This window comes from Triturus cristatus, chromosome 9 (genome assembly GCF_964204655.1).
Source record: "Triturus cristatus chromosome 9, aTriCri1.1, whole genome shotgun sequence".
In the NCBI taxonomy this organism is placed as follows: domain Eukaryota; kingdom Metazoa; phylum Chordata; class Amphibia; order Caudata; family Salamandridae; genus Triturus; species Triturus cristatus.
The window spans coordinates 630,956,235-630,980,107 of record NC_140592.1 but is presented as its reverse complement, the minus strand read 5'-3'; the positions used below and the strand labels follow the sequence as shown (position 1 = coordinate 630,980,107).

The following is a 23,873-nucleotide window of genomic DNA, read 5'->3' as shown; positions in this document are numbered from 1 at the left end:
ACTGTGCTCTGAAATAGGCATTTCTGATCTGAAATCAGGGTCTTGCAGGCATTAGCTTGATGGTTAAGTGCCGGTGACCCCTCAAATCAGTCAAGTCAGTACAAGTGTCTTAAGTTTGTGAGGAGGGTTCTCCTTTATCGCTTGCTCAGTTCCTATAGACGATTAGAGGGTCTGTTTTGGGGAATTCCACCAATCCAGATCAAATGCTTTCATAAGGGTTAGAAATACAGCCACTGCTGTGGCTTTTAGCCGCACTCTGGCAAAACAGAGCTGCTCGGCCCAATCCATCTGACAAACAAGGTCCTCAAAAAGTCGTAAGGAACCTGGATGGTTGTTTGATATCTTACCTGTCGATTTAGGTTTGTGGATGGCACACAGCATGTGGGCATTTGATTGTATTGTGGTTTTGAGAGTAAAATGTAGTTGTTTACTGATGACTGCAAAGACAGAGAAGTATACTAGTCGCTTGGTGTTTGTAGAGTGTGGTATATGGATGGTCGTTATAATTTGAGTGTATGTCTGTTAAGGTGGAGATAGGGTGTAAATCAAATGCTGTACTGCTGCAGAGCTGGGTTTGTGGTTGTCCTACAGGTGTGATAGATGTTGGGCTTGGTTTAGGTTAGTCATGTGGGGGGGGGAGCATATGATTTATGCTTGATATGTAACAGTAATATGGGGCATCTAGTGCTTTCTCCATAATGATTTGTGCGTGGATAAAAGGTATGGTGAACAGTTGGGTATATGTCTGGTATGATGTATTGTTGGCTGTGTTGGTACAAATGGCCAGAATGGTGAAATAGATTTTATCTTGTAGAATTGGGCATGTATGTTTTGCCCGTACAGATATTCACTCACAGACAGATCCCCAATTTCTAGCCTCAATCACCCTCTTACTCGTATCTCACCTAACATGATCAGTGTTGTGCTAATCAGACTGGTGTGAGCTGAGGCGCTCGTAGCATGAGAGGAAGCAGAGTATCAATGTTGAAAATCAGTTGCGTTACCTGGGCTGGTGGGCATAGTGGAATATCCTGGACTCCCAGTGGTTCAAGAAACGTAAGTGCCAGGGCCTGGAGCAGGAGGCCACTGCAGCTTATACCTTTCATTGCCCCTGCCAGCGCTGCCAATGACAGTACCAACACAACCACAAACCCTCACACTCCTACAAGCGTGATAATTTAGACCATTTGAGGCCCCCAAAGCTATACGAATGGCTTGAGTTGCTCGTATTAGTAATTGTTAATGTATAGGGAATCAATAAGCAGCTGTTGTTGTGCTGATCTCTAAATTAGACAAACAACGTAACCATGTGGCAGACTGTCATAATAGTTGGCAATTAAGTGCTGATGCGGAGTACAGGAAACCATTGCTTCAAATTAAGCACTGTTAACTCTGCAGTCAGGCTTTGATTAAATGTTTACCCACTCTTCATATGAGAATTAAAAAAAAGAAAACAGGAGCACATCACCGGTGCACTGAATGCTTTAAACCTGCCACCTGTGGTAAAATCTCAGATATTATGGAAAAGATGTAACAAAATGTGAGGGATACATACAGGAGTGGCCCGTGCAGGTAAGAGCGATGGGGCTGGGTTGTGGATGGATCCGCCAGAAGACCATGAGGAGAATTAAATAAATAATTTATTTTCCCTCCCGATCTGTTGAAATCCCACCCATCCTGGCCCCACCGTTCTTACCTGCACGGGCCGTGGCTGGATACATACTGTAAATCGAATCAGCTTCTCCCAGGGTAAACCTGCACTGCACATGAGGGTTCCTGCGTGCCAGTATACCGGTAAGAGAACCGTTGGGATGGCTATGAAGATGCTTTTCTGAGGTCAGCATGTAGATGTCTGTTAATCTTTGTCCACATACCATACCAACACACTCTATCATCTATCACTGGCCGATTATTGACAAAGAAAATCAAGTTTTATTTACAAATGGGCACAAGATGTTAATACAGACTTGTCCAGAATGCTTTATGTACAGCAAAGTAAGTCCATGGGCCAATGCCCTATCACAATACAAAGTCAGAATAAATACAAAACAAGAAAGTACTTTTAGGTGTCGGCATGACAATATTCTCCCCACCCCTCTTCTTGTTCCCAACTCCCCACCCCAAATCACAGATATGTCGAGTCCTGATTGGGAAGGCAATATGCTTAGACCAACCCAAGAGTGCAGGAGCCACTTCTCCTGCCCCTTCCCACAGTGACCACAAACACTTTCCAAAATGGAGGGCACTTAGGCAGAGCAGACCAATGGTGTTTAAGGATGCAGCAAGTATTTAAACAAAGTGTATGGGTTTGTGTGTGTTTGTGCAGACGTGCACATGGAGACTGATGGATACAGTTGAATGATTCTATGAACTACCATAATATAAGCTTAATCAAGTGTACTCATTTTGAGTCCTGTGAATTTAGTATTTTAAGTCATAAGGACACTGGATGGTTCTTAAATATCTTACCTGTAGATTTAAGTTAGTGGATGTGGGCATTTCGTTGTACTGTGGTTAGGAGAGTGAGGTGTAGCTGTTCACTGATGACTACAGAGATGAAGAAGTACATAGCTTGCATGGTGTTTGAAGAGTTTGGTATTTGGTTGGCACATTTAGGGTGGTCTATATATCTTGGGTATACCCTGTTAAGGTTGGGGTATACAACAAATGCTGTATGGCTGTAGAGCTGGGTTTGTGGGTGGCGTAAAGGTGTCACGCATTTTAGGTTTGGTATATGGCACTAGGTAGGCATGGGGGGAGCATATGATATGTGCTGGATATGCAAATGGAATATGGGGCGTCTTCTGAATTCCCTATAATGAATTGTGTGCAGATATGAGGTACGGTGAGCAGTTGAGTATATGGCTGGTATGGTGGTTTGTTGGCTGTGTGTTGGTAGAAATGGCCAGGACAGCGACATTGATATGTTCTTGTAGAATTGGGCATGTTTCTGTGAATATGGCATGAAGACAGGTTGTTGGCGAAGCATGTATGTGGCTGGAGTGCACAATATTTACATTCTGAATGGATAGCTGTAGTACATTATGGTGCTGGCACGTGTGGATGTGAGATAAGGAGAGGGGTGGCTATGGATGTGTGCATATGGAAGACAAATATGGTATGGCTATAAAGATGTTGGGTATGCAGCTTATGAGGTAGGCATATGGTCGGATTTTAGAATAAGATGTTGGGCAGAGCAGAGCAAAATATGCAAATAATATTTGGAAAGTGGAAAATAAATGCTGCATTAAGGGCTGCACAAAGGAGGGGTATTGTAACTTATATTTTATAGTTCTTTCTGCCGATCTTAAAGCTTCACACAGGTTTAAGTAATATAGTTCAGATCACCCAATTACATAGTGCTCAATAATTTAGAGGGATAAAATGTTAAGGCAATGCACTGGGTTACAATCTGATCCCTTTGGTAAGTACATTAATTTACAACCTTATTGGCACATATGTGGAATATAAATTATGTTAATACATGTTGGATATATGAACATAGGGGAGGGAGTGTAAATGCTTTTAGAATGTGAAAAGCATCTAGTGTTTAGTGCTTGGCAATGGCATGCGGCTGGATTACACATTTAGTGTCTGCAGAGACAAATCTGTTTACAACACTATTTTGTGGACAGAAGTTTGGTGAATAGCTGCACAGTCGGATGTGTTTTGAGTTTTACTAATGTACTGGTGTTGCTCTATTCCATTTGGGTCAGTGTTCAGGAAATGTGAATGAAGGATTCCAGTGGACAGGATGTTACTGAATATCTGGATATTATTCACAAGAGTGTGTTTATAGTATGTGCCATATGGAGAAAGGTTTAGGCATATGGATGTGAAAATGGGCATGATGATGACACACAAGTGTCATGGAGCGGTATTATGGGGCTGACTGTAGGATTGCCTGTATTGGTAGGATGCTGAGCTAAGAAGATGCATTATGGATGTGTATTCTGGGTATATTTATAGTATAACATCAGTGGTATAGAGGCTATGGGGTTGCTACAGGCATGAATGGGTGACTGAGTGAGTGACTAACAGTGATAAGATCGCCATCCACAAAGACACAGAAGGGCATTCAGAAGATTATGTGACTTCATGACCAATCTGCAACTATACCAAAGGGGATGATCGACAAAGCGTTTGAGCAAATCAAACACTCACCCCCAGTCAACTGATCTGGGTTTAATCCATCATCATTCTTTAGCTCACTCCACCACCCCAGTTCAGACATGGCCATATGCAAATCAGTCTGACCCTGTGCCCCATGGGAACAGTCCAGCCTGAACTGCCAAGCCATGTCGTCCCTGGACCGGAAACAAGCATCCTGGGGTGGCGTGGTAAGCAAAATAACGATGGATTAAACCCAGATCTGTGACTGGGGGTGAATGTTTGACAATGTTCAACATTCCGTCCATCATCTTTTTGTGTTGCAATCTGCAACTATCACAACTAAGGAAACAGAAGTATTTCTTGAATGGAATGATCATATGAATTTTTCTCCAAAGCAACCAGGAGAAATCATGATTGGCCATGCTGGGACATGTATATTTATTGTGTGGGAAAGTACAATGGACCTAAGAGTAAATTCTAGTTAAAAGAGGAAAATTAGAATCAACATGTATGGTTTAACATTCAGCATTTTGTATCCTATGCAGGAAGTGAATCTGGTACTTCTGGAGTTGCAACACTGCATGGCTACAATGTCAATGTCAGGAATTCTCCGAAGAATCAACCAACACAAATTAAACTGAAAATGAAAGGCACATTCTAAGGATATACACATAGCTTGAATCATGGAACCACATTTTCTGCTACACAAAATATCTGATGCACACTATTAAATCTTTAAGATTGACTTACATAGGTGTGCCCAAGAAAAGGACATGAGTGTAAACAGCATTTGGAAGGTTAATTAAATGATATCAAGGAAATTGCAGATATGCTCTAAGTGGATGGCAACAATTCTCTGTGTCTGTGGAATGTTGGGCTAGGGATCCATTAGAGTGTGGGATTGGGGAAGTGGGATCTCAATTCAATGCAGGTTGGAGTGTATGTGTGGGTGGGGGTGTGGAATATAGGGTGCTCAATTGTGTATCCTTGGAACCTTACTCGAAGTCTGGAGCAGGTATTCAGTGAGGGCTATGGGCATGACAATCAATACCTCTGGGAAGTCGGTATTCTGTACTCGTGAAGGAATTTACAGAGCTACGGGTGTCCTTTCAGAAAAATAATGTATCTGTTACTGAGCATTTAAAGAGCTGATTGCCAGTAGTGCTTCTAGGCACTGGAGAATAAACATTGGGCCTTATTATGAGTGTCCTGGAGGATGGTTCATTACTATTTGCACCCAATAAAATCTGACACTGCAGGCCTCAGAATTTATAGGGTATGATATATAGCATATATTAAGAGTTTTGCTGGAAAATGGGCACACAATGCAGATTGTAGTCCTTTTCACACCAGACTCCACATGTACCTGGAAAACGTTTCAGGGGTGCCGTGTTTGCTGCAAAATATGTAATTATGATATGTGCGATTAACAGGATTTATTCTACAAATCATAGCTTACATAGGCACTTCTAAGAGGGGCCCTTGTGTTGGGTATTGACATCTATATGTAGCTGCATTTGAACTTGCACAGCTGTCACTTGAGGAGCGTGGCTAGATAATAACCTGCACGCAGACAAACACACACACGGTATGCTAAATGCTCACTCATTCAATTAAGAAACCTAGGTCTGTCACTTTACATTCGAGAGTCACAGCGATCACATTCGTACCAAATTCCTCAGGCTTTAAACTCATCTTGGCAGGACTCTACCTGAAAATTCAGATCCGAGGTGACCCATCAACCTGGCAGTGAACATGAAAATATAGATAGAGTCTTGAGAAGACGCAATTTCTCTACACCTCTGCTAAAACTTAGTCAAGAACTTGGTTCCCTTCTCTATACATTTCCTGACCTCAAATTACCTCTACACTTCTCTTCTATTTACTAACCAATCATGAAAGTTCAGTGGTTAACCTAGGCAACCAGGTTCCTTCCTAGTACTGGTCTTTAGCTTACACCCTGCAAGAGGCTTCCTTGAATGTGCCTTTTGGAAACAGAAAATACAAACTGCCACTCAATGAGACTTGAACATGAGGTTGTTAGTGCTAAGTATCAAGTGATCCAATATTAGCCCATATAGAGCATGTCTTTTGTGAAGAATGCAACCTTACTGTTAGAATACCTGGGAAAGGTCTAGCAGCAAAGATGATCCTACCTATTAAGAGGCTTATCTATCCAACTCTTTGCCAACATCCTCACAGACTTGGAAGAAACTGCTGGTCTACTAAACAGATTTCGATTAAGCAACTAATAGTTTAAAGTAAAGAAATCTTAATGGTTTTACATTCCATGCATGTTTTCTCCCTTTGTTCCCAGAACTGCTGGAAGTCTCTAGGCCATACTGTTTAATGAGATACATGAATATCTGGTTATCTTAACTAAAGGGAGTGTATGCTCAGCTTAGATGGTGAGTGAAGTTTTTATTTGAAGATTGTTCCTAGTTTTGATCATTTTAGGACCTATGTGGATGTTATGAAGAGTGTGGTTCAATCGTTTTCTGGGCACAGTTTGACGTGGCACTTATGCTGCGTGTATGACTAAAGGTGGTAATTTGTAAATGGGCAATAGAGTGTGGTAGCCAGATTTGGTACATCATTAGGGGTGCATATATGAACAGATAATAGGTGCTAATTGAGTGAAGCTTGGCTAAGTGCAAATGGTGTGTTTTTATATAATTATGTGTCGCTGCAGATGTGATGTTGTGATAGTGGACGCTGTGTGTAGTACATAGGTGGTGGGGGCACTAAAGTCCAAATTTAGATGTCATGCACTATCTAACAGGTTTGCAGCTTGAAATATAAATGTTAGATGAATGGCTCAACAGGTATATCATTTTATGGCAAGCAAAGGCAAATAACTGTTGTTTTTTTTAGGATGTGACAGAATGATGCTGGGTGTACAGGTTTGGCTTTATTGAAGTGGATATTATTTTTAGTGCAGTTGAAAGTTGCTTTTGTGAGCTGTGTGCAGCCCTACAGCTGCCTCGGTTAAGGTAGCATAAAGTAGTAGAGTGATGTTAGGGGCGTGATAATGGAGATATATTTGTTAGTGGTCTGTTGAATAGCAGCACTTAGGTACTGGATGTACTGCTGTGCTGTCAATCAAGTACTGTCATCAAGAGGTGGTGGACAATAATTTAGTTGACAGCTGTTGATGTGAGCGGTATCTTTGTGGTGGTAGATTGACACGGAGTGCATGGCTTAGCAGTGAGTTTGTGGCTGCATGGAAAATGTGCAGAAAAGTATAGAAGTGACAGCACTGGCATTCTGGAAACGTGGATGTGTTGCTAAAGTGCAGAGTGTTAGCTATGTGTGGCTACAGGCAAGATGTGCTGTGAATATTTTAGGTGAAACATACTTAGTTTACAAATACAGATCACACGGGCGAAAACGTGAGGCAGATCTAAACCATTCAAAAAAGTGTCAGTTGATTGGAAGATGATGCAAACTGGAGACCTATGACAGGCAATAATATAAAGATAGCAGATGGGGGCTGGAACTTGGCACTGAGAAGCAGGATGAGACTGAGAAAACACTCAAATGTTTAAGGTGGGGCTCACATTTCACACTGTTGTCATAACTTTAAGAGACCCTGTCCGGAACCGAAGAATCTTCTTTTTCAAGGCATGGGAGGCCTTGATCTTGACAAATACTTTTGGCTGGCCCCCATTGTTCCCAGCACCCGTAGTAGACACTACTCTGGGTGAGAGCTGCTGAGGCCACACCAGCCCACCGCTCTCATCTGAGTCACTCTCGTCTGTGTCGCTGGAGCCTGGAGAATCGGCCTCACTGAGGCTGGACTCACTCTCGCCATAACAATTGCCAGTGTATCCGCTTAGGTCCTCCTCAGGCTCACACACGGGGGCCCGTGGCACTGGTAGGCGTTCTGCTGAGTATTCTGAATCACTCCCGGTGTATCCATAGAGTATGTGACGGCCTCCAGGAGAAGCAGACCCTGGTGGGGGTAGCATAGCTTTGGTGGTTCTCTTGCTGCGCTTTGAGCCCCGATATGGGTCGCTGGGGGTTACTTCATCTTGACAAATCTCTGCTGTGGATCTCCATTTCCGGTATGCCCCAATGGGTGGACGGCGCTGCCGTGAACCCCTGCTTTGGGCTACTTCTTCTCGATCCACTGTATGATATTTTGTGACCGTCCTATCAAGTGAGGCCTGCTTGTTCATGAGACTATTCTCGGATTGTGACCGTGGCGTTTTTTTAGACCGGGGTGAGCCTTTCCTTAATCCGTGCTTGCTAGCTTCCCCACCTTCCTCTGGAAACCGACACTTCTTAGGGGCAGTGCCCCTGGTCCTCGGTGGGCACCGCTCTGGTGACAGTTCTACACTTCGAACCTTATTGAGTGGTGGAGGCTTCTTCTTGGCTGGTCGATGAGATGGTTGTGTGCGTGGTGCCATCTGGGCAGGGATGTAATGAGCATTTACCATCTGACAGCCACTGTCCTCAGCAGATATTGGGTGCTTTTGAAACTCGTCTCCATCCTCGTATGCTGGCAAGGGAAAATCCTTATCAGGTGTGGCAAGACGGGGAGATCCAGATAGGAATGGTGGAGGAGGGCTGCTGCTTCCACCCCCATGAGGTGAGGCTTCAAAATGCATACTGTCAGGGTAGTTGCTTGGGGAAGCAGGAGAATAATTCCTTTCATAGTGGTCCATAGACAAAGATCGAGGATGGGCCGAGGCCACCTGAAGTTTTGGTGGCTTCCTTAGGGAGGAGTGTGGTTGGATACAAATGTTGTTTGGTTGAGAATTCTCTTCTTCCATTCCACACTCCCAGGGAAGCCACATCTTGTTTGTCATTGCATTGCTTTCAAAACTACCTTGGGATACACCTGGGGAGGGCTGACTCTTCCGCTCTGGCTCAGAAGGCCTCTTGCACAGGCTGTTCTGCCGAGCCACACCCTTTCCTGGTTCTGTATTTATACTGGTGCGGGGTTTGCTAGCTCTCACCAGTGGCCCGCGCCGGTGGATCAAGTTCAGCATGTAGTTTTCCACCTTTCGCCACTGGGTGGGCTCAGGAAATGTCTGGTAGTCTTCTGGGGTTGTGCTATACTGATCCATCCCACTAGTATGCTTGCCTGAGTAGCCAGGGTACGCAGTATCCTCATAGTGTCGGCTCCGCAATTGAGACTGGCTGATGGTCGGGTTTTGCAGTGACACAGCATGGAGTGGGCTTGGGAAGAGAAAGGGGTCTACTTCACGGGACCGGCGATCACCATGGAGTCTCATGTGCGAGTCAGCAGAGTAGTCCTGGGAGCTGGAGTAAGGTGCAGAGAAGGAGCGGGGAACCATTCCTCGGCTGCCACGGGAGGGACTTGCCCCACCTAGTCCTATGTCTCCTGTGGAAAAATAAAACAAAGGATCAGGAATATATACTGTATCAGAGCTCAGCAGAGACTGAAAATGGAAGAAAACAGTCAGAGGAGAAAGTAAGGTAGGAGGGTCAGAAAAACAAGGAAGACGGGGAGAAGGAAGAAAATGAAGGGTGGGGAAGAAACAGGAAAAATGATGAAAGTGGTAGAGACTGGAAAGAAGGATTGACAGGCTAAAGAGGACTATGGTGAGTGACTCAATGAGACACATAGGGGGAAGATGGACAGTGAGTGGTGTGGAGGGCCACTTTTTTTTTTTACTAAGAATGGGTTCAGTAAAAGAACAATACATTTTACCTACAAAATTCATAATGAGATGTAAAGTGTGAAATTGAGGGTGTGTTGTTTGGGGGCTTGCAGAAAAGAAAAGCGGGGAAGAAGGGGGAAGAAGACCTGAAACTTGAAGAAGTGCAGGCAGGGATTTGGGTGGGAAGACGGCCGTTGATGTTCCAACTGAGGGTCATGGTTGTAGGGTTAGGGTTTATGCAAGGTTGGGGATGGATGGAGGAAGGAACAAGACCATGGTTGAACTGCTTCAGTAGAAGGAGACAGGATCTTGCGGTACTCTCTATGCCAGCCTGTGTGATGCCCACAGCAGCGGGTGGCTCTAGTGGTTGCCTGAACAGAGTCCTTTTGCATGGGGCTGGATCAAGGGATCAGGAGTCTGACGAGGCAGCAGTGACTGTCCATCTTGCTCAAGACAACAGTGGTTATGAGGGTCCTGTTCAAGTTAAGTGATGGTGAGCTGTATTTCATAGACCATAAGCAAGTAGCAGCAGTACAAAGTGAAGTACCATAGAACATTGCCTTGTTTCATTGCCAAGCAAAGATGAATTCTGAGGTTGCTTGAAGAAGGAGAAGAGGGAAATGAGTTGAGAGGATGTGTGAGGAAAGATGGAAAGATTTTGGGTGTAGCGGCAGGGTTGTGCATTAAGTAGAACATAGCCATCCTGTATGGTTAACAGACAGGTACTTAGTTATCGGAGCATGAGCTGACCCAAAAAGGGTGTCAGCAAAGAGGTGACAGGAGAGGCTAAAATAATTCACCTCAGGAGAAGGTGTAAAGGTTGATGAATAGGGTTCTGAGTACAGGCTCTTTGAAGATACCTACTGGTAGGAGTGGGGAAGTGGACTGACCTCCACGGGCCACAAGACTCTGAATAGAGTCAGCTTATTTTGCAAGACAAGCCAGTGTGAAAATACTTGGCAGAGTATATACTGTGGTCAACAGAACTAACGTGGGCAGGCAATCCAAGCAGGGTGAGGATGGGAAAGAAACAGTTGTGGAAATCAGAGATTATTAAATTTAAGACGTGTGTGTGCTTACTGAATATACAGGCGATAGTGCTCGCTTGGCTGCAAGGGATTACCGCATCTTTATCTCTGTGTGTCAAGTTATTGTCTCACTTTGACCAGCATCTATCTCCCATTATCACAGAGGCACTGTCTTGTCCCACAGTTCAAAATGCACTGTTGCTGACTGACAGAGGCATTGTTTCGCTATCAAGTGGGATTGTCTCACTGCAATGACAGCACTGTCCCTTACAGCTGAAGATCTTTTCTCAATAAGCAAAGCAGTATGTGGCTGTCACGTGGAATCACTGGTTCACAGAAGCACTGTCTCCAGTTGTCATCAAGCATCGCTCTGCATTTTCACGTGATGGGCTACGTCATGGTCACTGAAGCTTTGTGTTTAATTTTCATCACAGAACTGGCTTTCACTGCCTTACAGGCAGCCATGCTCGGTGCAGGTAAGAGCGGTGGGGCCAGGAGGGATTTCGAGGGACGATGACGAGGAAAAATTAATTACTGTGTACACCTGCGGCCCCACGCCCCACTGCTCTTACCGGCATGGGCCATGGCTGTACACAGGTGCCCTAAGCAGGGCTCGAGTCGGGGTACCACGCGGGTGAACAGCGTCCCCCCACTTATTTTACAGGGAGCTCGACAACTGGAGCAAATGGAACCGCACATTCACTCTTTAGCCTCTCTGGGGCGAGATCGGAGCTCATTCAGAACGTAGCTCACGCGCTGGCTTTTCTGATGCAATCACATCTAAGGGGGTGAGCGAGGGAGGGAAATGAGTCTGATGGTGCAAGCCACCTTTCTGTTGTGACGTCAGCGTCCCCCCACTTCTTTTTTTAGGACTTGTGCCCTGGCCCTAAGCCTATATTCTTCTCTACTTCAGTTTCCATCAAGCACTCACCTGCTGACTTGGGGCGCTCGCTGGCATACTGCATGCGGGCCTCCACATGATCTGTCCGTGGGAAGGCGTCAGGGACCGACTGGAAGCTGGGAAATCCATTGCCACAGAAAGATGCCGGGGAGTCCGGAGGAATGCCTGGGGAGGCGGGCTCATGGAAACCTGAAAGAGACAAAGGACTCCGTGAGATTAGTATCCAGGTCAAGCAGAAGAGCCTATGCTGCCTGAGGGCACGTGACTATCATGTGTGCATAGCAAAGAGACCCTACCCCCGTATTTACAAGCGTCTGATATCAATTCGAACACTAGGCCCATACTTCTTATTTGATAAGTGAGATATTTTAAGTCCAACAAGTATACCTGGAGTAAGGTCAAGGGCTCTTTGTGTCACTGGACTCAAGATGCACCTCGCTCTTGAGGCATACATTGGCCAAAAATGGTTTGAGGTTGCTTGCGGTGCCGTGAAACAGGGCAATTCTGATTTGTATATCGCTGGTTTCAGTCTAGGGTGGCACGGTGGGGAAAAAACTACAATGGGCTAGAATGTGGCCCAAATAACTACCAGTGGCTAAGTTTAAGTTAAACACTCCACCCTTCACTTTTTTTCCACATCAAAGAAGAGACCAGTAGATAATATACCCCCAGACCAGAGACTCTGCCTCACCTGCATCCAATGAGAGTGGACCAGGAGAGCCTGTATTGCCTGAACAGAGAATATAGTCAGCCATGCACCTCAAAAGAGAGCTGATCAGGCGAACCTGTGCCACCTGAGTTAAAGGCGCTACTGTTACCGGTACAAAGGTGCATGAGTGGGAAGGGGCCAGCAGATCATATGGCACCAGATTTAAATTAAAAAAACACGAGCTCCAGTGAGAAGGGCTTGTAATACTGATGCACCTTCACTGACAGCCATTCACATGACCCCCAGAGGAAAAGAAGAGGACCTGTGCCACCTGAACTGAATTTACTCCCATGAATCTGAGACTCCGTGCCAGTACACGTGAGGCTACTGCCTCACCCTGGCACACCACGGAATGGTTGGGCTACAGTCCCTGCCAGCATGTCTAAAGTCAAGCAGTGCGGTCGCGCCACTGAAAGGAGGGCAGGGCTCACCTGCGACTGTACGGCAGAGGCGGCAAGGTACCTCACCAGAGCCAGGAGATGGTCACCCATCAGTGAGAAAGAGAGAAAAAGAAGGGAGAAGGAGCGAGAGAAGGTGAGAGAGAGAAGAATAGCGAGGTAGAGAAACAGAAAGAGATAGAGGTGGGAGAGACAAGAGGTGGGAGAGACAAGAGGTGGGAGAGACAGAGAAAGTGAGAAAGACATAGCCCATAAGAGACAGAAAGAGAGAGATGAGCAGCGAGTCAAGATCCTACTCCCAAGGAGATCCCCACCTGTGGGAGGGGAAGTATACAAGGGTTCCTTTTGGAGCCTTCATACACTAGCTCAGAGTCTTTCCCCGACTTAAACGACTGCCTCCAGAGGGGCTATAGGTCTACTTGACAGCTATGCTATCAAAACCCAGGGATCCACCAGCAACTCACCGTCTGTGAGGAATTGGCATAGTTTGTTGCGGTAAAAGCAACCAGGAAAATTGTTCATGTTCACAATTAAACACAATCATTTACCCACACAATACGTGCAGTACAATCAAGCTTTAGGCTAAGGAATAAGACCCAGGAAGTTTCAAATATACTGGAATTTCTCGTTTTCCAGAATCTGTTTGGTGGTGAGAGATTGCAGATTTTCAAGCGCTGCGGTCGCGGGAAGGGACAGTCAAAATCCAGTTACGTTATCAAGATAGGTCACCACAATGAAATGATGAAAATGAGGAAAGCGAATACATAATGAGTTTCAGCAGGGATTATGGACATATTTGCGATGGATTCTGAATACACAACATGATTTTAGTATTGGACCAGCCCACCCCTTGATAGGCTCCCTCTGTTCTCTGGAGATGCATGCTACTCTAGGACGGTTCCTTAGTTGAAGAATGTCACTTTGGATCTGTTCTTGGCTGGACCACGTTATTCTAGTATTTTTCTTTCTTTTAACTTTATTTATTCATTTTCCGAAAGGCATACATACATAGATGTAACATAGGCTGGCATTACAAGGCGCGAAATTATCACATAGCGTGCAACAGGTTGATAGTGCTTCATAGCATCGTATTATCTTATTTGGTCATGCAAAAGGGTAACAGTGGTATATTCATATGTGTGTGTAGGAGTGATTCACAACAACAGTGGGGCAGCCCCCTCCATCCGAGCCCACAGGAGCCAGGCAGTATCAGGCGTCCCCATCAGCATTGGACGCGACATTAATATCCCTATCATACATGGGACCACAATCGCATTCATGCGGGTACCACAGCTCCACACACGCGTGCAATCCAAATTCTATACAAGCAGGCCCGACCAAGGCCAGCCCCCCCGGCATCAGCCAGGATTAAGTTGCGGATCCGGTATTAGCATCGTCGGCGAGGTCAGTATTCACCGTGGGATGTGACAGAAGATAGCCCTTCAGGGGACCCCAAATATCCACTGGTTTAGAGGCAGTAGGCAGAAGCTCCGCGTATCTAAGTAGCGTGTCCTGACAGTGTATCATGTCCTGTACCTATTCCTTAAATTTTGGGGCTCTACCTCTCCCCCATCGGCAGGCAACTCGTCTTTTCGCTAACAGAAGAGAAACAGTTATGAATCTACGGTACGGCCTCCTTATTGTTTTGGTATAACCTAGCAGTGCCTGGGTTGGAGATGGACTCAGCGGGGTGTCAATCATTTCGGAAAGGCCTGCGTAGACCTGCTGCCAGTATCCAGCAACACCACTGCATCCCCAAGCCAAATGTAAAAAGTCTGCTGCTGGCGCACGACAACGCCCACAGAGGTCATCCCCCCCCCCCCCCCCCCCCGAGACCAAATCTGCACAGTTGAGCGGGAGTACGTTATTCTAGTTATATCACTTGGTGGATGCGTGATATGCTAGCTTTGTTCTTTGGTTGGTGCATGCCACTCTATCTGTTTCATGGGTGATGCAGCTCCTATAGCTTTATTCCTTGGTTGCTGCATGGTACTACTGCTCTGTTCGCTCGTTGGTGCATACTACTTTGGCTCTGTTTTGTGGCTGATGTATGCTACTGTAGCTCAGTAGCCTTTTTAGGTGAAGCCTAAAGATAGCGTCTCACCGGCCTAGTGTAGTAAAAAATCATCAATACTAAATACAAACATATATATCACTCTCACACACATAAAGGGTCTTTTGGACAGCTCTCTTATTGGTAGGTTCATCTGTCATTCACAATTTGCTTCCACCCACAAAAGCATACAGAAAGGGGCAATGGGCCAGCCTACTTCAGCCACTGGTTCTGTTACACTGTATGAGTGACAGAATTTTACCTTAACACGTCCACAAACGCTTCAACCTAAATGCACATTTGTGCCTGGGTAGTGGGCCTGTGCTTTACTTTGGCAATGTTTTTTCCTTTCCATCCTGTGTCCTTTTTCTATTTTCTTTGCCATCCTAGTATATTTCCACACAGTCTTAAGTTACATGAATTCAAAGCCAATAGATCCATTTCTTTGCACCAATAAGAATATTTTCCAGTGATGTGCTTTACAAAATAAAAATGATTTCTATGCCTGCAAAGGACCTGAACTAGTCTATGAAAATTATGTGGGGCTCTGTCCCAAGATTTTAGTGAGTCTAGACAAGGGGTCTCCAACCTTTCTGTACTAAGTGCTACTTATGTTCAATAAAAAGAATTCCGAGCTACTAACAAATATAATCAGTGTTGTAATAGTGACCACATCAGACAAGAGAACATTGGTGTTCACCCTGTGCAAGGTTACTTATAGTGATGACCTTGGTGCATCAGCAGTGATGTAAAACATTTGTATCTTATTTGGAATGCCTCAATATGGACAATGCACAACAGCCATAGCTGCATGCAAGGCTTGTGGTACCAAGGTACTAATAGTAGAAATACAACTTCATTCTTTATTCTATAGCTTTATTCATATTCTGGAAATTCAACCATTATTCTTTATATACCAGCTTAAGGGTTCTGAAAATACACACATTTTTCACATTTGGTTACACATATATTAATAAAAACCAAGCAAAAGCTTCTAATATAATAGGTTGAGCTGCTAAAGGTAGAGCTACTAACTGGTAACTGGAGAGAGCTACTCTTTGAAAACCCTGGTCTTGACTAATCCCTTACTGCTCCGTCGCCCAACACTGAATGATACAACAATATTAACCATCTAATAAATGCTCCATTTATTTTGGGAGGGGATAAACAAGTGAGATTACTGAAAAAAAAGTGTTGATTGCCCCAAAAGAGAAAGGACTACTAGAGCTCCTTAGCTACATAAAGGACTCCCATCCCAAACATCTATATATTTTTTTGGGGGGGAAAAAACACAGTAGAAAATTGGGATAGGCTAACAATTAAGGAAGACCTCACTGACATTCCTGTCCCCCTTCATACCCTTAAATCTGCCCTTTTCAGTGATGGAGAGGGAAAGGTTTGACAAATGGAAAGTAGTGGAAAGTCTTACGCTAAGCAATATGATTATTAAGGTCAAATTCAGATCCTTTGTAGACTACAAAAGAAACCTTGGAATCACAGAACCTGATCGACTACAATATGCCCAGTTGAGACACTGGGCCATGCACCCACCAATAGGGCGGAGCAGTGGTCAAAGTGGACGGGATCGGCAGGGCACTGTCTGCCCCTACTTTTTCATTCTAATAGAATCCGTTCCCATACTTTTTTATTTTAAAAATGCGTCCAAGCCAAGGCCTATAAATAAGATTCACCTGTTTGTGGCCGCTCGGGGAAGGGCAGCGAAGGAAACAGACTTGTCTCTTCCTTCTTGCCCAAAGAAGACAAGGATAGTGTCCACTTCTCCTGCTCTTCCCATGGCAGCTGCCCCCTTCCTATCCTTCCCTCTTTCTGTCTCGCTCCTCCTCTTCGAGAAACGGCTTTTATGCTTTCTTTCCTCTTATTTCCTTCATTCATTCCCCTGTGAAATTAATCCAAAAAAGAAAGATACACTTTTGCTGGAAATTTCGTCTTTTTCTGACATTTTTCTATTCCAGAGTGCAGTCCCCGGAAGAAGATTAAAAAAAGTTAAAAATACGAAAAAGAACTAAATAAAGCAAGAAAGGCTGGTCGCAAAGAGGCCGCATTGGTGTCAACCTCCCCCCCCTCCCCAAAAAATAGTTTGCCAGTGAAGCGCTACTTTCGTTTTCTTGTCTTTCTTTGAACAACATTGTTTTCCCCAGGTGGAGAAGTGCACCATTCCCGGAAGTACTGCAATACCTGGTTGATGCCTGGAGTGTAAAACATTTTAGGGCCATATGTAGGTAGAACGTGTTTTGCGATTCTCTAATTGCAATTTTTAGGGAATCACAATTAAAGAATAGCAAAACGGAATGTAGGTAGGATTAGCAAATAATTTTGCGAATCCTACATATTCCTTAATTGCGAATTGCAAATTGCAATTCGCAATTAAGGAATACCTCCCCATTCATTCCTATGGGCCTAGAGGCCCATAGGAATGAATGGGAAGACATTCTCAATTTGCGATTCTCAATTAGAGAATCGCAAATTGAGAATGCAATTTCAAGTGTGCCAGGGTGTCAAAAGGACACCCTGTTGCACCCCTGAAATGAGCATGGGTGCACATGTGGCACACATACATGCCCTAAGAACATGTGTGTGCACCACATGCCACTTTGAAAAATGCAAAAATATGCATTTGTGAAAGAAATCGCAAATTACCACCAACCTGCAGTTGGTGGTAATTTGCGATTCCTTAAGGCCAAATTGCACTTTTTTGGTGCTTCTTACATTGCATTTAAGGAATCGCAAAATTTGCGATTCCATAAATGCAATTGCAAAATAAGGAATCGCAAATTTAGCGATTCCTTATTTTGCACGCAGATTTGCCTTCCTACATGCCACTTAGCAAAATTGCGATCGCAAACGCCGAAATTCGGCGAATGTCGGCGTTTGCGATCGCTATTTAGCTTTCTACATATGGCCCTTAATGTGATCCCTATCAGGTGTTTTTCTTTTTTTTTTTTTTTTTTTTTTTTTTTTTTTAAAAACCTTTATTTGTGCATAGTAAAAGAACAAATACGGGCCTACAACCATCAGGCCGGCCACAATACGGTTGAGCACAGAGACAAACAATACATCCCCTGTGCGTCAAGGTCAAGATTAGCAACGATTCAGGATTCATACACTGGAGGGATCCTTGACACCGGGGGAAGGAGAAGTGAAGGTTAATTTTAAGGTTTTCAAAAAAAATTTTATCAGGAAAAAAGTCAGTAAAGGATAGAAACAAGGAGATTCGAGTCCGCAAGTCGGCTTCATACACTGGAGAGCAGCAGCATCATTAAAACAGCCATAGAAAATCTCATACAGTAAGGCGATGCAATTAGATAACAGGATCATCACAGTAGTAAATACGCACCCCCTAAAAGCCGCCCCCACTCAATCCACCCCACACCCGGACCCCGAATCGAAACAAGTATAGCGCAGAGACATGAAAGAAAGAGGCCCATAGAACTAAAAAAGAAACAGTAAATTACCCCCCCACCCTACACCAATGCGGAGGCTATGGCCTACCCCCCCCCCCAGCATAGTGCCTGTCGCCCAATGAACCCGAAATATAGACGAGAGAGAAAGTAGGAATAGAGTAAAGAAACTAAGAGAAGAAAGAAGAAAGGAGGCGGGGAGGAGCCCACGTATCCTCAGGAGCGCCCGACACCACCGGCCAACCAAGCCTCCACACACTGAAACCCCACTACACCCAAAGGCGGTCGTGGGAAGATAGCATGTAACACCACGGAAATGAAGGCAGACAGATCGCGACGAGTGCGCACAACATAAGTAGACAATTCCAGTCCCAGTCCAGCCCGGCCGTGAAGCCATGATGATAGAAAGTAATCTAGCCCTGGCCCGATCGCGGGCGTACGATTAGACCCGCCCCCTCGTGAATGCCCCGCATCCCGAACAGACAAAGACAATATGGCCACTTGGGAGAAGATGGAGAAGTAGAGTCACAAAATGGCCGCCGATCATCTATTGAGGTCCCCTTGCACACCATATAAAATCCAGACCTGGCTTGTAAAGTACATGAGTTCCACATAAAAGGAGTCGTAGGCCACCGTGAACAGTTCCTCGAGGTCGCCAGGTGTAGTTCAGCTGGAAACTCCTGCGGGCACGGTGAGGCAGGCAACAACAAAGCCGGCAGCAATGACCGGGGAAACAAAGTATCTGCCATTGAGCAGGAGAGCGATTGATCCTGAGCGCCGGGAAAGCCAAATGCAGACACCAGTGTAGCACCGTTATACCCAGTCGTTGCTTCCCCGCAGGAGGACCACAGCACTGGCAGACTCACGTCTTGTTGATCACAAACGGGGCGCTCACGGCCCGCAGCAGAGTCGAACCGCTCACTCAGCGTTTGCAAGCCGACACACAATTGCAGACGAAAGTCCCGCAGGACAGCCAGAACGGAGCCGTATGTCAGCGGAAGCTGCGTCCCCCCAACGGCAGCAATCCGGGACGGCACTGGGGAGCTGGAGTCTGGTAGAGGGAGGGCGAAGCGGGCAGCGGGCGAGACCGGAGCATCACCCCCCAGCAGCGAGCAGGCAATCAGCGCCATGTTTTACCGTTGAACGGTACCGTGGCCAGGGGGGGGGATCGTGACAAGGAGGCAATTCCCAACAGGTCTGCGCCGCAACAGGTGAAAGCCAGCAGTCTCTTCCCCTCCCTCAGGCTCTCTTTGCAGCCGACTAGACCATAGAAGAAGGGGGTCTGCAGCCTTCTACAGCGTGGTCCACAGAGCGGGGTAGGAGACCCGCCACACCGGGGCTTACCCTCTGGCTCCAGCCCATCAGATGCAGGGTACAGGAGGTGTCCGGGCGTCTCTCTCCCGGCTCTTCTGGCGACCGTGCGTGGCGTGAGGCGGGATCGGGACCTCGGGCTCAGATTTGCACCAGCGGGTCCGGTGACTGCAACGATTCCAGGGGGCCGGCCGAGGCCACAGTAGAGCAAGGGTCCAGGGCGGGGAACAAAGGCACCAAAAACTCCGGCATCCGGGCGGGCTAAGACTTCGGGAAAGCGGCGGCGCAGTCAGCGCGTCGTCGCACGCGTTGCACCTCGAAAATCGGCAAGGATAGGAATCAGGATGATAGTCCGAGGCCAAGGGCCGACGGAGCCGGGCGCTCAAGCGACTGCTCCGGTCGCCATCTTGGCTCCTCCCTTCAGGTGTTTTTCTTATTTTAGTTTATAAAATGTGTACTGCTTCCTTTTTGTAAGGACATAAGCAATGGACATTGAAACGGGTCCCTTCCTGGCCCTGTAGTCATGTCCTTAACTTTTCAGGCAAAAACACTTGCTGATTTCTGAATAATGAGTGTAAATGCTTTAGGGTAAATGTTGGTTCTGCTTACATTTCACATGCTTTATTTAATTTTGCATTCCCTAGGAGTGTTTGCTTTTGCCAGGATGTTTTAACTTTTTCTTTAGGCAGCATATTACTCTTGTCTACTGCATAACTGGAATTCAGTTGCATCAAGGATTTCATAGCAGGGCACACTTGGGTTCTAGCTGAAGGCAGTGTGAGTTTCTCTCAGTGGGGCAGTATGTTCAGTGGGGGAGAGGATGTGGCACTAAGGCCAGAGGTGCAGAATTTGGAACTGGGAAACCAGGTTCAACCTTCATGACCAAGACCACTGTCTTGAGGGAGCACATGCCTATGCTAGACCTTAGAAGCCCCTGCTACACCTTAGAAGCCCTGGTGTCTTAGCAGTAGCAGGTGGGCCCTCGCGGTGGCAAGTCTGGGTTAACCTTGAAGGCCTGTCCACCACAATCCATACTGAAGTTCACCTCCAGTCATGCAGGCAGGCCTATGAAGCAGCACACCCTAGAGCAACAGTGAATGTCACTGAGGTCACAGGACCCTTGAGGCCAGTTCGTATCACCAATTGGTACCTCCATTGGGCTTGTTTCAGCAGTAGTAGTGCAACTCACCAGGTATCGGTACATGGACATTATTTGGGAGTAGTTAGGGGTTAGCAGTCGAGGGTCACAGCTGTGACCTCTAGCTTGCTCCCTGCTACTCTGGCTGCTTCCTTTGTGACCCCTGGCCTTAGAGGAGGCAATCGCCTCCTCTAAGGCCAGGGGTCGCAAAGGAAGCACCAGGAGTACCAGGAAGCAAGGTAGAGGTCACACCTGTGACCCTCGACTGCTCCCAAATTATGTGCATGGATCCGCAATGCAGGATTTGCACGCACACCAAACTAAGTTCACAAACTTCACGGTCTCTGCTTCATGCACAAGCACTTTTAACATGTGCTGCCTGCTTTGGGGGCACTGGAATTAAGCAGCAGTGGGGGACAAAATTATGTCACAATGTTGACTAAATTATGGAGAAATAAAGGCTGCAGTGTAATGCGGTACATTTTCTGATACTTTTTTTGTTTTTACACTTCTACACATTCTAACAGTCTCTGCAAAGTTTTTGCCTCATGTAACATACAAATGCAGCAGTGACAACGGTGACCAGTAAACCTTTGCAAAGAGCCCTCCACTTCACAGCAACACAAGTCACATTTTTTTTACTAACTAGTTAAAATCGTCAGATTATGCAGCAGATGATGTATTATGTGGCCAATATGGCGGAGCCATAATTATGTGGAAAACATTTGCAAACTAGGATATTTTGCCATTCATGCTTGAATTATTCTTGTGGAAAAAGGGAGGAGAAATGCTGATAACAGAAACTGCGTGGCTGGAGACAAATGGCTTGTGATTACACTTTTAAGCGTATATGGCAGATTCTGTGATTGGAAATGTATCCCACTTTGTGAATGTATTTTAATGTCAATAACTCATATTAAACCTTAAATAAACATGTGTATCCATTTGTTGAATTTACTAACATAGTAAGCTGCAACTGGTCAGTGAAATGACAAACAAATACTAAAAATTGGGGCGTTTTGCTCTTTCTGGCCACACCTCTGACTCCGCCCACTGACCCAATCATTGGGTTATTCCCGCCCTCTGAGTCACCACCCACAGTTCCGCTATTTCCACCCCCCCCCCCCCCCCCCCCTTTGACCACTGGGCGGTAGTCACAAGACAACTCACTACATTGGAAAAATGCTTAAGCATGTTTGACACCACAAAGGGCCTCAATTGTACACTACACTCTATCTTGAATAATGCCAAGACTTCTGATAAAGGGACCTATCAGACAAAATGGGAGTTCAAATTGGGAAGGGAGAACCCCAAAAAGATCGAGAGCAGGGATGGACAATAGTAATTTGAGCTCTAGGAGCTCCAACACACAGGGGAAGCAGAATATAAAGTGATGCAGAGATGGTACCTTACTCGCCAAAGACTACAACAGATCTACTCAAACACATCAGGTAAAAGCTGGGTTGTGGAGTAGAGGATACATTCATGCTACATGCACTATGGAGATGCTCATGGATTCAAATATTTTCAAAAGCTATTCCAAGTCACATAGATACATTTCTGGGCATGGAGACTGATCGCACTCCCGAAAATATTCTACAGCTTTGTTGTCGGGGGGGGGGGGGGGGGGGGGGGGGGGCGGAGGTGGAGATAGATTTCAACTAAATCACAAGTGTCATATGTGGTGGCTGCCAAGAGATTCGAGGGGGGTAAATTGGTTGGATTATAGTAGGGCAGAATAGAATGAAGTGGGGGTAGATTGGGGTAATTTGGAGACAGGCAGATTGGGGTAGAGTGAAGTGGGGAGATTGGGATGGATGGGGTGGGTTGGTGTGGAGTACACTGGGGTAGATTGGATTCGAGTAGGGCAGAGAGGAGTGGAGTAGAGTAGATTGAAGTGTGGCAGTGGGGTAGATTGAAAATGTGGTAGACTGGGGTAAATTGGAGTAGTTTGGGGGTGGAGTAGAGTACATTGCAAAGGAGTGGGGTAGATTGGAGTGGGATAGGATATATTGAGGTAGAGTGGGGTGGGGTAGATCGGGGTAGGGTGGAGTGGGATATATTGGGGTAGATTGGAGTAGAGTGGGGTAAATAGGGGTAGAGTGGAGTAGGATATATTGGTGTACAGTGAAGTGAGGTATATTGGGGAAGACTGGAGTAGGGTAGATTGGAGTGGAGTGAGGTAGACTGGTATGAAATAGATAGGAGTGGGGTACTTTGGAGTGACTGAGCAGAGTGGAATGGAGTGTGGTAGACTGGAGTGGGGTAGATTGGAGTGTGGAAGAATGGGGTGAAGGTGAAGTTGGACAGATTGGAGTGGAGTGAGATAGATTTGGGAAAGGTGGAGTCGGGTAGATTGTGTGGATTAGAGTAGGGTAGATTGGAATGGAGTGGGGTATATTGGTGTGGGGTTGATTAGTGTGTGGTAGATTGGACTGGAGTGGGGTGGGGTAGAGTAGACTGAAGCAGATAGGGTAGACTGGACTGGGGCGTGGTAAATTGGAGTAGGGTAGATTGGGGTGGAGAGAGGTAGGGCAAATTAAAGTGGGTTAGATAGGACTGGAGTGGGGTACACTATAGTGGAGTGGGATAGATCAGAGTGAAGTGAAGTGAGGTACATCTGGGTAGAGTGGAGTGGTGTAGATTAAATGGATTGGAAGTGTGGTAAACTGGAGTAAACTGGTGTAGATTGTGGTAAATTGGAGTGGGGTAGATTGAAGTGGAGTGGCGTAGATTGCGATCGAGTAGATTAAAGGGGAGAGGAGTTGGTTAGAATGCAGTGGTGTGGCAAAAATTGGAATGGAGTGGGATAAATTGGACTGAAGTAGATTAGAGTGGAATGGAGTAGAGTGGAGTGGGGTAGATTGGGATAGGGTGAGGTATACAGGGTTAGGGTGGTGTAGATTGGAGTAGGTGGATTGGGTGGATTATGGTAGGGCAGATTGAAGTGAAGTAGGGTAGATTGTAATGAAGTGGCGTAGATTGGAATGAGATAGATAGGAGTGGGGTAGTTTGGAGTTGAGTAGATTGGGGTAGATTGTAATGGAGTTTGGTAGAGTGGTGTGGGGTAGATTGAGATGTGTGGGGTAGACTGGAGTGGAGTAGATTGGAGTGGGGCAGATTGGATGAGGCAGATTGGAGTAGGATGAGTGGGGTAGATTTGAATGGAG

At 45.8% G+C, this 23,873-nt stretch overlaps 1 protein-coding gene across 1 annotated transcript in view; it reads right to left on the bottom strand.

Annotated features, from left to right (window-relative positions):
• Positions 1-1,919: 1,919 nt before the first annotated feature.
• DACT3 (dishevelled binding antagonist of beta catenin 3) overlaps positions 1,920-23,873 on the bottom strand; it is a 335,358-nt gene continuing 313,404 nt past the window's right edge. The window contains exons 3-4 of the mRNA XM_085625667.1: positions 11,706-11,864; positions 1,920-9,466 (exon numbers count right to left, since the gene is read on the bottom strand). Coding sequence (XP_085481793.1) covers positions 7,677-9,466; positions 11,706-11,864 — 1,949 coding nt within the window. The 3' untranslated portion in view covers positions 1,920-7,676. The remainder of the gene's footprint in view (positions 9,467-11,705; positions 11,865-23,873) is intronic.